The sequence below is a fragment of the Phoxinus phoxinus genome (assembly GCF_949152265.1).
Source record: "Phoxinus phoxinus genome assembly, chromosome: 2".
In the NCBI taxonomy this organism is placed as follows: Eukaryota; Metazoa; Chordata; class Actinopteri; order Cypriniformes; family Leuciscidae; genus Phoxinus; species Phoxinus phoxinus.
In genome coordinates this window covers 38,313,911-38,328,051 of record NC_136877.1, presented here as the reverse complement: position 1 = coordinate 38,328,051, position 14,141 = coordinate 38,313,911, and the positions used below count along the sequence as shown (strand labels likewise).

Genomic DNA, 14,141 nt, shown 5'->3' with positions numbered 1-14,141 from the left:
TCATTCGAACCGCACTAGAGTTTGTTTGGTGTTCACCAGGTTTCGGATGGCAGCATTCACACTTATTCAAATAAACCTCACTAACAGAGCAATTGCACCAGGTTTCATTATAATCAAACCAAACATGCCAAGCGTGAACACGCCCTTAATGAACTAATTAATAATTGATGATCTTTACATCATAACTGAATCAACACTTAACTAACTTCAGCTGAACAATGACACGGTTTTCTTTTAGAGCTGTACGTCTGGAATGAACTGTTTGCATCATTGAATCATTTTATCACTAATGCTGCTTTGAAACAATCTGTATTGAATAAAGCGCTAGGCTATATAAATAAAGGTGACTTGACATTGTAAAAAATCTAATTTTAGAAGAAAATAAAAATGAGTTACCTGATTATTATTTTTGGGTTTATTTAATATCATCACATCATAATGCAGATTTGCTATCACGATATAGGCCCTACACTGAAAAATACTTGTGATTCAGTCACATCTGCATTTTTCCCAGCATGCACCGGGACATGAATAATTAATATGGTTGCATTTATGTGTATCTCACTGAACATGATTTAATATTTAGATATGAGATATGTAATTCTATGTGAAAGACCGTAACAGACTTATACTAGAGCTGTTTATGTGAAAGTATAAATGTTCTTATAGAGTTAAAGCCAAAAGCCTGTTTAACTTTCATGATGTCAGTGGATTTTAAAGGGTTTGTATCTCTTTAGAGCATTAATAAAATGTTTAGATTTTAGCATTTAGTTTTTATTATTTTGTAAAAAGAAAAAAAATAAAGAAGCCATTTAGTACTGGCAGCTGTTGTTTAAATGCCTCAATAAAGTAAATTTGTGGTCCATTTTGGCAAGTGCCTGCAGTTTTTCTCTCTCTCTTTTTATTAGCTGCCTTACTCAGTTGTCTAATGGGAATGAGTTGAGTAATGGAGTAGAACATCAGTTCCAACCCTACAGACTCTTTGAGGCTGCTCTCTTTCGGCAACATCAGTTCATCTTTTTGCAGTAAGCAGTATCTAGTGTCTCACAATAAGTTGAGCAGCCTTAGTTTGTGCTTTTCTGTCCTCACTAGACTGAGGGCTAAAGAGCTAGGATCAACATGAGGCAGCTGCTGTCATGAATCAAGCTCTATTCATTAACACCAAGCTAATCAATTAGATTAGACTTTGGGTTGTTCAATAAGCAGTCTGCACAAGATATCAGAGAAACATGTCCTGTTCCCTTCTGTGCAGCAGAAATTAGCTGTCTTTGAACCTATTTCAAAGTGTATTCCGTGCCCTGAGGCATGTCAGGTAATTTCATGTCTAAATTATCCACACAGAAGGATAATAACATACACATAAAACCATTTCCTGTTACTGATGAGATATTATGTGTTGTTCTGCTCACCTAAAAATGTTATTCATTTAGGCTGTTCAAAGCTCATTGACAGTAAACATTCATGCAGTCATGTCACAAGGTCATCGCTGTCTCCTTTTGAGTTTGCTTCTAAAAATAACCCAATATTTATGTCCATTTTTTGTGATAAAATTACGTGTTAAATGGAGTTTATTTATTCAGGACACATTACATTTTTTCAAATAAATGCTGTTCTTTTGAACTTTCTATTCATCAACGAATCCCAAAAATGTATCACAGTTGTCACAATTTTTTTTAACAATTAATTTTCAAATATTGATAATATTAAGAAATGTTGCTTGAGCACCAAATCAGCATATCAGAATGAAGTGACACAAGCTACATTTATATGGACACTTTTTTTTCAAGCGAAATGAATGAATCCAAACATAGTGTTTACATGAACGCTAAATAAAGTGATCGAGTTGATGTTCGCGTTTATGTGTCACAACTTCACAAGCTTTTTATTTATTATTATTATTTTATTTTTTACATGAGCACAGTGCATGTAACCTTACTGATAGCTATGATTATTCGTAGTCACAGTTGTGAAACAGAATGACATGCTATTGTTAAATTTTACAAACAATGCATATAACTAGTTGTGAATTTTTATCTCCATAACTGGGCACAAAAAATTCTGAGAAAGTGTTCCTACTGATGTTATCTTTTTTTTAGTCCCTTTGACAGCTCATATAAGTGCCTGCTTTCCTCTGCTGCCATGACCTCCACACCACCACCTCTTATGAAGAAGCACAGTCAGACTGATCTTGTGAGTCGCCTCAAGTCCCGCAAGGTTCTGGGTGTCGGCGGGGAGGATGATGATGGAGAGGTGCACAGATCAAAGGTAACATCCCATCGTCATGCATCAGTCTTTTTCATAATTTACCTCAATAGCAGCTGTTCATGTAAGAAAGCTTATTTTTTAAAATTACTAGTTTTCTATATTTAATGATCTCCGGGCAGTGTTTCCCAGATTTGTTTGTTGCTTATTTATGTTGTCTAAGTCATATGCCTTTTAGGAGTTTTCAAATTATTAGTGCAACTTGAAGTGTGTGTGTGTGTATATGTATGTATATTTTAATATATGCAGTTCAAAATTATTCAATTATTCAGGTTTCAGGTTTATTGGTGAAATTTACAGACTTTCAGCTGTTTGCAATGACCAAATCAAACAAAAGTAATTGAAATAGCTCAACACAACAAATATTTCAAGTGGTTTCCCCAAATTCAACTGAAAATGCAACTTTTAATGACTTCTGCCGTCTCAAAATTATCCAACCCATTTATAGCAAGCATCTTTAGTACTTAGTAGACCATCCTTTTGCTGTTATGACCTGCTGCAAACAAGATGTATAACCAGACACCCGTTTCTGGCAGTGTTTCTGAGAAATCTTAGCCCATTGCTCATGAGCAATGGGCTCCAGTTCAGTAATATTCTTGGGTTTTGCGTGCTGCAATCTCCTTCAAATCCCACCAGAGATTTTCTATAGGGTTCAAGCCAGGTGACTGATGGCCACTGTACAATCTTCCAGGACTTCTTCTGAAACCAAGCCTTGGTGGAATTTGAGGTATGCTTGGGATCATTTTCCTGTTGGAAGGTCCAATGACGCCCAAGCTTCAGCTTCCTCACTGGCGGCATGACATTTTCTCCTAGGATTTCCTGATACTTCAATGAATCCATCTTGCTTTCCACACACTGCAGGTTTCCAGTGCCAGAGCATGCAAAACAGCCCCAGAGCATCACCGAGCACCACCATGCTTAACTGTAGGCAGAGTGTTCTTTTCAACATACGCTTCATTCTTCTTCCTCCAGACATACCGCTGATCCATAGGGCCGAAAAGTTCCAGTTTTGTTTCATCGCTCCACAGAACAGAATCCCTAAACTTCTGTCTCTTATTTATATGATTCTGTTCAATTTTCTTGTGCTTTTAGGTCAGTAGTGGTGTACGTCTTGGAGTTCTGGCGTGGAAACCACATGCACTTAGTACTCGCCTTACTGTGCAAGCTGAAACCTCAGTGCCTGTTGCCACCAAGTCTTGCAGCAGGTCTTTTGCAGCCACTTAAGTTTTTTTTTTTTTAAACCTCCCTTCTCAGAAATCTGGTTGCAGCCGTTGATAGCTGTCCTTTTTCTGCCCCGTCCAGGTAGTGCAACCACTGTTCTTTTAACTTGCTAACTATGTGTAATTAAATAAATGAAATAAACTAAACTTAACCAAACTAAATAAAATAAACAAATTTTTTGGAGCATTATTTTGACTTAGCCATGTTACTAACATGCAGACAAACGTGACACTCAACAAACCTAGCCAGTTCAGATATTTCATGTGTTCTAGCTCAAGCAAACCTGGTGCAACTAATAAAGCCCTTGATTAATTGCATCAGGTGTGCTTGAGACAACACCTGTTTTGCAGATTTGGGCTGTTATGGGGATTCTATTAAGGGGGTTGAATAATTTTGAGACTGCAGAAGTCATTAAAAGTTGCATTTTCAGTTGAATTTGGGGAAACCACTTGAAACATTTGTTGTGTTGAGCTATTTCAATTACTTTTGTTTGATTTGTTCATTGCAAACAGCTGGAAGTCTTTACATTTTGCCAATAAACCTTGGCATAGAAATAGGGGTTGAATAATTTCAATTACATCTGTATGTTTATATCTTATTCATATATTCTTTCATTCATCAACAACAACCACATTCAAAAAATATTTAATTTATTGATTTATTTATTAATTGAAAAATAAACATTTTGTTATTATTAATAATTATATTAATAAATAATGTAGTATTATGTTAAGCAAAATATTATTATTATTAAATAATTATTTATAATTATATTATTATAAATAAATATACTGTAAATAAATATACTGTAAATAAATATACAATTATTATTGTTGGATTCTAGCTGACTGTTTTCTGCTCTCTGTTTTCTGAGATGCTGCTGTTTATCATTTACCGTATGTATTTCTGTTGAAAGGAATATATAAATTATATAATATATTGCGTACAGAGCTCTCTTGCTTTATGGGAGGTAGGAATACATCACACACAAACCACAAATTTATTGTGCATTAGGAACACACCTGCTATGGGGGAGGTGGCTGACTAGATGAGTTGTGGCACAGTGTGGAACGCCAGCTCTGCTTTAGGACACTAATTGTCCCCACACACTCATCCTGATGCCAGTGTGCAGTCATTTTGCACGACTATTAATAAGGGTTGTGCTCAACGACTAATTTCATTAACGTTTAAACTCAAATTTTGCAACCGACTAGTCGACTTTTAAGAGTTTTCTCTTTCTTAGGTTGTTGATAAGTGCCAAGTAATTTTCCTTCGTAATCTTTCTCTTTCAATCTGATATAAAATTTCATATCGTATTATTGTCGGTCTTAACCAGTAGTATAACAAGCCTATAAGCATGCTTAATGGTTATACACTAGTTTGACATGACATGTGTAGGCTTACAAAATACTCCCTCTCTTTGCTCATCTTCCGAGTGGACATTTCTCTGAAACTTCCGCGAGTTCCACAGAGAAAACGAACACATGCAAAATCAGAGGTAAAATTAAATGATTTCTTTGCGCTCCAGAAATACACTATTCAAAAGAATATATACATTTTAAAATGTAACATTAACATGACGGTAATTTAAACGTAGCCTAAAAATAAAAAGGAAAACATTAAATGTGCAAAACACAATGAAACCGACTCGCATTCCAAATATGAATACCCCACAATGAGAGCTTATTGGCACCACTACCCATCTCACGCTCAGCACTATTAAAATATATTGGGCTTTGAGGTAGTCCACATGAAACATGGGCGGCACTCAGACACAGCTGCCCTTTCCGTCCCATGTGCATCAATCCACGGGTATAGGGTCACAGAGAAAGATCTAAGAGAACATCCATTAAGGGGCAGTCGCCCATCACCCTCTGTTTCAACAGGGATGGCTCAGCTAGCACCATAATGGCTGGAGATGTATGCATGAATCCAGCTCCACATGAGCTTTCAAGAGATGCTATATTAATAAATCAGAAGTTTCACCAGTCAAAGTAGATCTTTTGGGTGCAAAATATTTCTGAGTAACTTGAACATTCATTTGTGGTTGAAGTAGTTCATTACTATTTGAAGACTTGCACACTCATGATCATGATCTTCTGTTTATCATACCTAAAATGGGGCGTGATGTGTTCGAAGAACTCGGTTTAATTTCTCCATTAGTTTGTCACTTAAATAAGCAGTTGCTGCGATCCTGTGGTCAGATGAACATACTGTGTAGAAGGGGTGCAACGGATCACAGCACTCAGATCATATTACTGCTTTTGAGTCATGGATCGGATCTATCAGGGAGAGGCAATCGGTATCTTCCGATCATTCGTTTTTTGTTTTACAGCTTTCCGGAATTGCTAAAACAAAACTCTGTTCTCTGAACCAAATTCTCAATGGCCTAAACCAAATACATGCTGTGGATGCATGCTACATGCCATTTTTCTTATGTAGTGTCTTTTTTTTTTGAGAGACTACATAAGACATTTTTTTGCCAGAAGAGTCAGGGGTTTTGTGAATGTAGTTTGAAGATTTGGCTTTGTGTTTATTGTTGTGAGAAAATGGGTCAAGGTATCAAAACATTTTTTAATAAAAACGAAATAAGAATATAGCTTGATTGTTTTGTTTTTACGTTCAGGGGTAGAAGCTTAAAGCTTTTATTGCAACTACATTTCATCTCATTCTCATCAAACAACTGGACTAACACTTGAACGGTTTGAAATCCCTTGAATGTTTAAATTGGCATGACTTAAAATGTGCAAATGCTAAACTTATAATTTACATTTAATCCACGTCAGATGCATGGCAAACCGTTTGGCATGGTCTGGATCGATACGATCCATTACACCCATACTGTTGTATCATCTGCCATTACAGGTCTTATGAGAAAACAGAGTACTCCCTGTTCCCAGCAGTTGTTGAGATGTGTTAATCCCCCCCAGAGCGAGGTGTCGATTGAGTAGTGGTCTCCATAGAACATGACATGCTCTTGTTTCTCGGTGCGACATGCTTTCTGAACGCCATATCTCTGCGAACACTTTTCTCCTGAGAGGATTCAATGACCTGCCGTACTAGCTGTTTTCTAAATACAGCAGCATTTGTTCATAGTATACATTTTTGCGGGATTTCATTTGAATGAACTGCAGTAAATGTTCATGGTCTAATATTACATTAAACGAAACCTATAGAACGTAACCTTTACAAAACAAAACCAGCTGATGTCAGCTCGTCTGTGACATCAGTTTTACTCTAAGCCTATTACTATTTAGGCACTCCTGAGAGGCTAAAACAGACGCTGTGAGTCATGCCCCTATACAAGCACACACCATGTACTAGGGCACACAGATAGTTTTTCCTTAAAGAGGCCTACCACAGCAAGAAACATGCATTAGGACTAAAGAAAGTACAATTACATGCAGTCCACATGTTTGCACTGATCAGGGCCACATTCTGCAGGCCACAGCAGTCCCTCGATCACATTCTTGCTTCCGCCTATGAAATGACCTTAGACCAAGAGTTCAGCATCCCATCAGAAACGGATCAGGTTTTCATCAACACTAAATTACCCATGCTGCGGAGGCTTTTAGTGCAGCATGGTGGAGAGGGAGACAGATAGATCCCTCTCTCTTAGGGTGGGAGAAGAAAGAGAGAGCTTGCATGTTTAATGGCCATTAGGGTGTATTGGGGTTTTTTTAGGCCTGGAAGCCACGCACATCATTTTGAGATGGAAATGGAAAGGAGCGAGGTACCAATAATTGTGCTAATTTCTTATAGAGCACATCAAAGTAAGGGAAGGGAAATGCCTGTTTATGTGTTTCAAAGATAAGTAAATGGACATTGCTACTGTAAAATTAGCCTACTACTGCACATTATAGACCCTTCGCTAAGCCTGCACCCATGGTTAGTATTGCTGGATCTGACAAGCTTTCCTGTTAGTACTTTCACTGCTGTTGATAACATCTAGATTAGCTATGAATTTAAATATACAATTATATATAGTTACCAAAAAGTTTCCAGTATGCTTTCGGGTTTCATCATCTGGCATATGCTGCTAACTATCAAGATATACTGAACTAACGCTGGACTAGCACAAGTTTGTTAAAAAATATGGCAGATGGCTACAGTTTTCCCGGGGAAGGATTGGCCAGTGAACATTTTTAAGACCAGGCTTAGCGAAAGGTCCACTGCCCTTCTTATCTTAACCACCTGTTTCCTTTTGCCCACAAAATGTACACTACTGTTTGGGTCAGAAAGATTTTTTTATATTAAATTAGTACTTTTATTCAGTAAGGATGCATTAAACTGATCAAAAGTTACACTAAAGTAACATTTTATGATGTTACTAAAGATTTCAATTTCAAATGCTGTTCTTAATCTTAATAAAAAAAAATAAAAAAATCCTGGATTTTTTTAAATCATGGTTTAGCACTCTTTTAAACAGCATTCTCCTACAAAGTCCTCTGTCACTTAAAGAATGATAAGAGGCTACCCAAACAAAGCATTATATTGTACCACCTTCCACATCCTTATCTGCATTTGTCTGAAGGAGCTGTGCTCCCCTGTGGCCCACAGCATGGATTACGAACACATAGCCATCATTGTGAAACCACCTAGCCTGCTGTCAAAATACACATATTAAATCAGAAAAAAAACTCAAACTTTCCTATCAGTCCCTCCAGATGCTATCCCAAAGTTTCCTTATTTACAAAATAAATCTGCGTCCCTCTGCATGGACCATTCAGTCTTGGTAGGCTTGTGCTATCAGCAAATCTGATAATCCAACTTTCTGAGTTCGGCCTGTTTTCCTAAATTTGACATTTCCCTTCTATGGGCCTGTATTTTAGTGCGCCTTGCTACTTAGTATATTATAGTAGTATATGACTGAATAGTATATTAATGTGTCTTATTAATTATTACATTTCTAAAAAGAAGTTAGTAAACTGACTAAATTTTACATTCTAATATTGATAAATTCTCATTTTGCAGATCAGTCAGATGTTGGGTAATGAGATGAAGTTTGCTGTACGTGAGCCCATTGGTCTCCGGTAAGACTTTAAACATGATCTGTCTCTTCACATCAGAACACTGACTTCAAGCTTGTCTCTGTCTTTACGTGTGACATCAGACACCCTACTAATTTAATTGCTCCAATTTGCAAAATTCAATTATTATTATTTTTATCGGTTTTGATTGTGGCTCATTTGTGTCTTATTAGAGGCCAGTTGGTTTGATGTGTAATGTCTTTCATTTTCTCATTACAGGATTTGGCTCCTCATCTCTGCAGTGCTGTTCACATCAACATCCTTAATGGTGAGCAGTTACTTCAAAATAGTTCATGCTCAGTTTGTAATGCTCATTGTGTTTTGTGTAATTATTTACGTACTGTACAATAGATTTCTTTTAAAAGAAATGAATACTTTTATTCAGCAAGAATGACATTTCTTATTTTGCTGTCATCTTGAAGGGATTTTTGCAGCTTTAATGCCTCTCCCTAGAGGTCCAATAACATTACAGTCATTATGTGACCACGTTCTCTGTGTTGTAGGCCCTGGCTTTCCCCAACCAGCTCTACGAGATAATATTTGAGCTCACCACCACCAGGATCTCCATCAGGCTCTTCGGCGGAGCCCTTCTATGTAGGTTCAATTTTTTAAATAACATTTGAACTATACATATACATTTTCATGTAACAGAGAAACGAACACAACAAACAAAAAATACTTTACAGTATTGATATTCAGTACCACCTCTTTTCTTAGTCTTCTATGAACACCTTTCCAACTCCAACAAGTTTTAAGAACAATCTGAAAGGTCTCCAAACTCTATCAAAACCGGTATATTTATCCTTTAAAATATAAGTTATCTTTTCCATTGACATATTTGACATACCATTTCTTTTAGCCAACGTACTATATTTGGTGCTCAAATACTTTTCCAATTTAAAGAAATAAGCTGTATTGGTTGAAGAATACATACATTTATATACTCTTTCTTTTTTAACTTGATCTCCTTAGGATAAAAATAAAATAAAAAAGTAAAGGTGACAGCAGAATGTTAACAATCAAGGATGTTCTCTATCATTTCTTTCACACATTTCCAGAAATAACACTTCACACTCCATATGCAGTGATACAGTGTACCTTAAACTCACTGCATCTTAAGCAAGTGTCAGGGACATTTTCATTATGTATGCAATACAACTGTAGTTATATAAATCTGCATATATTATTCAGGTTTAATTGGATAAGTTTAAAGATAACATCTCCTAATTATAGACTATAAGTCTATAATGAGAAGAAATTAATTGTAAAAACAAACATTTACAAATACTATAAGTTCCACAAGGGCTGAAAAAGTATGCAGTCTGTAAAACCATTGTGGATACCATGAAAATTAAATGAATGTAAAAGTATTGGACCAGTTAGGACACTTTGTAAAATGGGCCACTATTTTGTAAAGGTCTCACGGGTGGTTGCTGGTAGACAGATGAGGAAGACGTGATATCCAATTCAAAGGTTACAACAGACAGGCGAACTAAGGGGGCTTTCACACTGGGCGTGTTTGCTGCGTTCCGAGCCTGAGCACAATTGTTTCTCACTCAACCCTGGTGATCGAACCCTGGTGCGTTTGCGTGCATTACGTCATGATAGAAAACAGAACTCGGGTCAATGTATTGTGTTTTTTATTAATTCGGTGCTATTATCCGCAGCTGAGTGAACAACACAGGTTTACTGTGCGTGTGTTGTATAAGGTGGCCTTCTGCTGCTTGCAAGCGGACTCTTTTGAGGAGACCGTGGATTTCGTTGTCCTGATTCCACATGTTATGCGCGAATACACTGCAGGCTCACTCTCGCTCGTCGTATCCAAGGTAAATCATGAACACTATCATCCCTTGCATGCGTTTTATTTAACTAAATACACAATAATCAGCTAAAACGCATGCGCAGGTCGTTTTACTTCCGGAACAAGAGCGCACCCGAGTCCGTGTTGCTTTCACATTCACGCGAACCGCGGCATGGTTTGGGAGCAACCGAACTCAGACCATCTCCTTTAGGTAGTCTCGGGTTCGGTACCCCAGTGCGCACCTAGGTCCACATGACAGCGTTCACATTAGCTATTTTTCATGCGAACCGTGCCCCGTTCCGAACTGAACGTGTAGTGTAGCTGAACGTGATTAGTGTCCGTGACAACAAATGAGTGACGTAGGCAGGTGATGACAAAACATAATGAGTCCAAACTATAGTGAATGTGACAGAACGCCCCCTCACGTTAGGCGCCATCTCCATAAAGAGAAGATGAAGAGGATGAGGGGCTGGCAAAGGGATCGCAAAGACTTCTTTTGGTTCTGAGGCTGGACAGACGACCGTGAGGAGGACGAACAACAAAGTCCAGGGTGGTGATGAAGGTGGAGTGAGCTAAGGGGTAGCCTTAAGCAGGGGATGATGGCTGTTCATCCAGGCCACAGCCAGAGTGCCCAACGGCGGCGTTGGGAGGAGCCATGGAGGAATACTGATGAGGGCTGCCATGGTGCTGACCGGAGATGACGACGGCAAGGATGGAGCCCACCGCGCAGCCGATGAGCCGAGGTAGTGGAGAGATGGTGAAGATCTTGGAGGCCGCGACAGAGCCGCAGCTACAACCTCCCGAGAACGAGGTGGGGATCCGGAGGTCTGAGAGCAAGTTGAAGTGACCGAGGGCGGAGGTGGAGTCTGAGGTAGGGCGGAGCAAGCCGTAGCAGAAGGGGTGGAGGACCAGAGAGCAGTTGTCGGTCCGCAAGTCCGCAGCAGAGGTGAAGCGATGTCTGACCTCGGTGGAGCCGACGTGTCGAGGGAGTCCGACAAGTCCGAATGGCCGATGGTCCACGCTGAGGTCAAGGGTGCAAGGTTGAGGCAGAGCGTAGCGCACCGAGGCTCCAGGTGGAGCCTCAAGCTTCTCATGCCCAGGAGGAGATGGCTCCCCGACAGGTTCGAGGTGGTACCATGCTACTGAGAGGCAGAGATGGTGCCGTGAAGGGTGACAGAGATGACTGGGTGGCACAGATGGCTGGAGACTGGGGGAAAGAAGTCCAATGCAGAAACCAAAATAAAAAAGTGTTGAAGATAGTTTGGAGAGGGAGGCTGGGCGGGGCTAACGAGACAGGTAGATGACTGACAGATTTGGGCAACAAAACAGGGGTTAGACAAATCTCCTCTCCAAACTCAAAATCAAAAAGTGTTCTTGCCAGTAACGCGCTGTCAGTAGAGGTGGGTGGGTGGTTGGGGGCTCACTTCCGAACCCTCGATGTCCAGCAGCACTCCCTCGGCGATGGATGGCTCGGCCGGCTCACACACCCGGTCAGACGCGCGTTACGGTCCTCGGTCGCTCTTGTGGGCACGGGCTCATTCATCGCAGCGGTCTCCAACGCGCTACCTGCGGTGGGCTCAGATCGACGATACTCGCCTTCTGGATGGTTCTGGCTGGGCATTGGATGGGGAGTGAGGCTGGCGACATCCTTGATGGTGAATGTAGATCCGCAGGACGACAGCACCCACTCCTCAAATGTTGCGAAGCTCGCTCAGGGAACCTCCCCGGATAACTGCACGTGTGGCGGTGTGGAGTCCGACATCCAGGAACGTGCTGAGACAGTTATCGAGGAAGGTGGTCTGATAGGCCAGATCCAAAAACGTTTCTTAAATGTTCCTCAGGAGAGCATTCTCCCTGCTCAAGGCACATGAGTTTAACTGCTGGAAAGTCCATGGTGCAAGCAGGGGTGAAAACAACAAAAACACTGAACACGAAAAATGGAAAAGAAAATAATCCTCTTTCACTTGTTTGTTCCGGTGTTCTGTCACGGGCTGGAGAAGACAGGTGAGGAAGACGTGATATCCAATTCAAAGGTTTATTTACAACAGACAGGCAAACAGAGAGCAACACGCACTTAACATTGATGATACTGGACACTGAACTGAAACAGAACTGAACATAAATACAGGTGTTAATGATGGTGACTGATGAGTAGAAAGCTGAACGTGATTATTGTCTGTGACAATGAGTGACGTAGGCAGATGATGACAAAACATAATGAGTCCAAACTATAGTGAATGTGACAAAAGGGATATTTAAATGCGCTTTTCTCCACATATTATTGTCAATGTAGCATTATGTGCACTTCTTTACACTTAAGCTTTTTCCACTCTCAATTTACACATAGCAAATGCATAATGTAAACACATTTGTGCAAGTCTGTCTCCCACTCACAGAAAATATTCATGACTAGATGAGCTGTTCACTGCCAGATTAGTATTATTTCTCGAGATATTAATATTTTACGCCACGGTTTTAAAAATGGATGAGTCCATACAATTCCATTTAGCCACATATAGGCCAGGGCTTTCAGAGTGCTGTGTAGTGCTTTTGCACTAGAACTAGTAATGACCCCCTGCTGGTCCCAGGATGCTTCACAACAACAGCACATGCCAGGCACACCCCGTGCTTGAGCTTACAGTCAGCCGTAGGAGGTCCTGTATTATAAAAGATCGCAGGGGTGGCTTATGGGTATGTGAAAGAGTTTTGTGGAAATAAAATCCCTTCCCTCCCATGCCCTTATTTCATAATAAACAGCAGCCTATTTGTCTTTTCTCCATAATAGCATAACACAGCCTCTAATTCAGCATAAATAAGTTTCTCTCCCCAATTTGTTTAGATTCCAGCCCTAACCAGTGGGTGATAAAATAGTATGCTAATATAATTATTACATACATTATCTATCTATGAATACTCAGTGCTGCAGCAGAGCCCTGAAGGCTTTGCTGTATGCACACATGATGTTAGTATGCAAATTTCAAAAGGGCTGTATTTTGCGGTCAGACCCCTCACTGAGCTCCAGTGGTCTTTATACAGTGTGACACCTGGTTAAGCTCACCAACAATTCATACCCCTGTGGTGCTGCAAGGTGTGAGTGTTCTTCTGTCAGATCAATGGCCAGTTGAGTGGTGGGAATTACTCGAGCAAGGCTGGAAAATAGTGCTGGCAGATGGCACTTGGCAGGGTTGAAGAAACAGCTACCCTCCTTGTCATCCATATCTGCAGTGTGGGAGGAGATCAGAAGGACTCTCTGCGCTTTTCCCTGAACAGAATCAGAACCCACACCAGCATCGGTCCTCTGATCTTGGGCCAGATTTCAAGCTTTTTAATTCCGAGCATAAGTGCTTGGGTTTGAGGAGATTCCGCATTATATTTAATAGATGAGCCCCTTTTATTGTTTCTACCTGACTTAGTGTGAACTGACTCTTGAGTGTTTCCTCTTCCCAACAGGTATCTCATTAATCCTGTGGAATGGCTTGTACACAGCGGAAAAGGTCATCATTCAATGGACGCTACTCACAGAAGCGTGTTACTTCGGGGTGCAATTTCTAGGTGAGAGAGGGATTTTTTTCTTTCTGAGAACAGTGGGCAGACCGTGCTAAGGGAGCAGACCCATAATTAAGGGACATTTAGACTGGAATTTTTTACTTAGGCCACTTCAAAATGATTAGCAGGGCTCAATGATGAGATTTTTTTAAATGGTATATTTTATATAATATATATATTTTTGTCTTTTTTTAATTTGCCAGATTTTTTTTTTTCTTAATATTTACTTAATATGTTATGTTTTATTTATTTGTATTCATATTATATTTACTAGCAAGGAC

The 14,141-nt window shown here is 39.7% G+C and overlaps 1 protein-coding gene across 4 annotated transcripts in view; it reads left to right on the top strand.

Annotated features, from left to right (window-relative positions):
- Nucleotides 1–14,141, top strand: part of tp53i11a (tumor protein p53 inducible protein 11a) — a 31,818-nt gene that overhangs the window by 14,364 nt on the left and 3,313 nt on the right. For all 4 annotated transcript variants that reach the window (XM_079605314.1, XM_079605315.1, XM_079605316.1 and 1 more), the window contains 5 exons: nt 2,097–2,265; nt 8,458–8,516; nt 8,733–8,781; nt 9,017–9,107; nt 13,765–13,866. In XM_079605314.1, the coding sequence (XP_079461440.1) occupies nt 2,140–2,265; nt 8,458–8,516; nt 8,733–8,781; nt 9,017–9,107; nt 13,765–13,866 (427 nt within the window). In that variant the 5' untranslated portion in view covers nt 2,097–2,139. The remainder of the gene's footprint in view (nt 1–2,096; nt 2,266–8,457; nt 8,517–8,732; nt 8,782–9,016; nt 9,108–13,764; nt 13,867–14,141) is intronic.